Below are 2,640 nucleotides of genomic sequence, written 5' to 3'. Positions count from 1 at the left end.
ATTTTTGAAATGTAAGCAAATGGGAAGTGCTTTTAATAATTTGATGCCAGTCACTGTGGTTACTTGCAGTTTCCAAGTAATCTGCTAGATGGCATAATGTAATAATAATGGTAATAACGATAACAACACACGGGTTTGTCTTAATTGATCCAAACTCTAGAAATTATTTGTCAAGTAATTTAAGCAGTCGTTTACATATTTTACTGCACGAGTGTGTACCGCTCCCCTTTTGTCAAGCGTTTATTCAAATCCTGACAAAGCGCCATTCTCTGCAACCCTGGAATTTCTCTTCTTTCTGGCAGAGGATATGATACATGACTCGAGAAGCTATAGCAACGACACAGAGACTAACTTTCTCATTATGCCTGTGACTGTACTCGAGCAATCTCAGCAAGAAATTACAAGACATCCTCTTGTTATTCGGCTGCTGCGTATAAATAAAGAGCAAAGCATTACTCATACATAATAGCTTGTATTTGCTGCAGGCCCTTCGGCTCTCGGAGCCGGGCTAACGAAACCAAAGGGAAGATTCTGTTGCAAGAGCGGGGCTCCTCCACGGCACGCCCTGGCCGGGAAGGCTGCCGGGGTTGGGGTTCTCCCGGGCGTGGGGAGCTCCCGGAGCGCGGGCCCCCGCGGTGGCCTTGGGACTGTTATCAGTTCGGAAGGTTTGGAGCCGCCGGTTGCCCCCGGGCTGCCGTCCCCACCCTCCCCGCCCTGCTGGGGGAGGCTGCAGGCCAGAGCGGCGGCACCCACTCTCCGCGCCCTCAGCCTCCAGGGCGGGCCGCCGCGGCGGGGGGGCGCACGGCGGGCCGGGTCCCCTCGGAGCTCCGCTCCCCCCCGTCCCGCGCCCACGGCCGGGGCGGCAGCGGCCAGTGCCCGGAGACGCTCTGCGGGCCGGGGCGAGCGGCGGGGCTGGCGGGGGGGGGGGTGGTGTCGGTGGGCTGGCACCGCCCCGTGCCCGCCCCCTTCCCGCCCCACGGCGCGGCGGGGCCGGGGCCGGGGCGCCGCGGCGGGCGGCGCAGAGCGGCGGCGGCGGGCGGGCGGCGAGCAGCGCGCCGCCGGCTCGGCGGGCCGCGGGCAGCGGGCGCTCCGCCCTCGGTGCGCGGGGCCTCCCCTCTCCGCGCCCGCGGAGCGCCGGCGCCCGCCTATATCTACGGCCGCGGCGGCCCGCCGCCCGCAAGGATGTGAGGCGGGCGGCCAGCCCAGCCGCCGCCGCCGCCGTGGCATGCCCCCCCGCGCCCGGAGCCGTCGGCGCGGCGCCTAGCCGCGGCTCCGCGGGGCGATGCTGCCCTGGAAGCGGAGCAAGGTGGAGCTGGTGGCGGGCGAGGCGCGGCGGCAGAGCAAGCCCAAGGGGTACGCGGTGAGCGTGCACTACTCGGCGCTCACCTCGCTGGCCCGGGCCTGCCCCGAGAGCGCCCTGCACCGCGTGGGCAGCATGTTCCGCTCCAAGCGGCGGAAATTCCGCGTGACCAGCGAGGACCCCACATACACCGTGCTCTACCTGGGCAACGCCACCACCATCCAGTCCAAGGGCGAGGGCTGCACCGACCTGGCCGTCTGCAAGATCTGGAGCAAGAGCGAAGCGGGCCGGCAAGGCACCAAGATGAAGCTGACCATCAGCGCGCAGGGCATCCGCATGGCCCACGCGGAGGACAAGGGGCTGCGCCGGCCCGGCCACCTCTACCTGCTGCACCGGGTCACCTACTGCGTGGCCGACCCCCGCCTGCCGCGCGTCTTCGCCTGGATCTACCGCCACGAGCTGAAGCACAAGGCGGTGATGCTGCGCTGCCACGCCGTGCTGGTCTCCAAGCCCGAGAAGGCGAAGGCCATGGCCCTGCTGCTCTACCAGACCTCGGCCACGGCGCTGGCCGAGTTCCGCCGGCTGAAAAAGCGGGACGACGCGCGGCACCAGCAGCAGCAGCTGGTGGGCGAGCAGAGCATCCCGCTGGTGCCGCTGCGCAAGCTGCTCAACGGGCAGTGCTGCTACAAGCCGCCGGTGGAGCGGAGCCGCAGCGCGCCCAAGCTGGGCTCCATCACGGAGGACCTGCTGGGCGAGGAGCAGGAGGAGCGGGCCATGCACTGCGACTGCGAGGACATCCTGGAGGCGCTGGGCGAGCCCGAGGGCGAGCTGCTACGCGCCGGCGCCGGCCGCGGCGAGGGCCCGGAGCTGGGCCAGCTCCTTCGCGACCTGGGCGAGCTCAGCCTGGGCAACGACCTGCGCTCGCTACGCGCCGACCTCCGCGTCCGCCGGCTGCTCTCCGGCGAGAGCACAGGCAGCGAGTCGTCCCTGGAGAGCAACGGCCCGGACGGCGCCGGCCCGCCCTGCAACGGCGCCGAGCAGCCGCCCCCCGGCGACCCCGAGACCGGCTGAGTCCTCGGCCGCGCCGGGGGCGCGCGGTCCCGCCGGGGCGCACCGGGTCCCCCCCGGGAGGGCACGGTCCCGCCGGGAGCGCACGGCGCCGCCGGGGCGCACCGGCTCCCCTCCGGGAGTGCACAGTCCCGCCGGGGCGCACCGGCTCCCTTCCGGCCCCGCCGAGGTTGCACGGCCCGACCGGGGCGGCTCCGGGGCCCCTCCGGGAGAGCGCGGTCCCGCCGCGTCGCCTCCGGCTCCGCCGAGGTGGCACGGCCCCACAGGGGTCC

At 69.9% G+C, this 2,640-nt stretch overlaps 1 protein-coding gene across 1 annotated transcript; it reads left to right on the top strand.

Annotated features, from left to right (window-relative positions):
- Nucleotides 1–1,282: 1,282 nt before the first annotated feature.
- Nucleotides 1,283–2,371, top strand: FAM43A (family with sequence similarity 43 member A). Its single transcript, XM_086468314.1, has one exon. It carries the CDS (start codon nt 1,283–1,285, stop codon nt 2,369–2,371), a length of 1,089 nt encoding a protein of 362 aa, XP_086324440.1.
- The last annotated feature ends 269 nt before the right edge of the window (nt 2,372–2,640 follow it).

Source organism: Leptosomus discolor, chromosome 7 (genome assembly GCF_034619465.1).
Source record: "Leptosomus discolor isolate bLepDis1 chromosome 7, bLepDis1.hap2, whole genome shotgun sequence".
NCBI classification, from domain to species: Eukaryota; Metazoa; Chordata; class Aves; order Leptosomiformes; family Leptosomidae; genus Leptosomus; species Leptosomus discolor.
Note: the sequence above shows the minus strand (reverse complement) of the source record. Positions and strands in the feature narration are given on the sequence as shown.

What these genes read in the sequence shown, in the direction of transcription:
- FAM43A (XM_086468314.1), top strand. Translation starts at nt 1,283, where the DNA reads ATGCTGCCCTGGAAGCGGAGCAAGGTGGAGCTGGTGGCGGGCGAGGCG.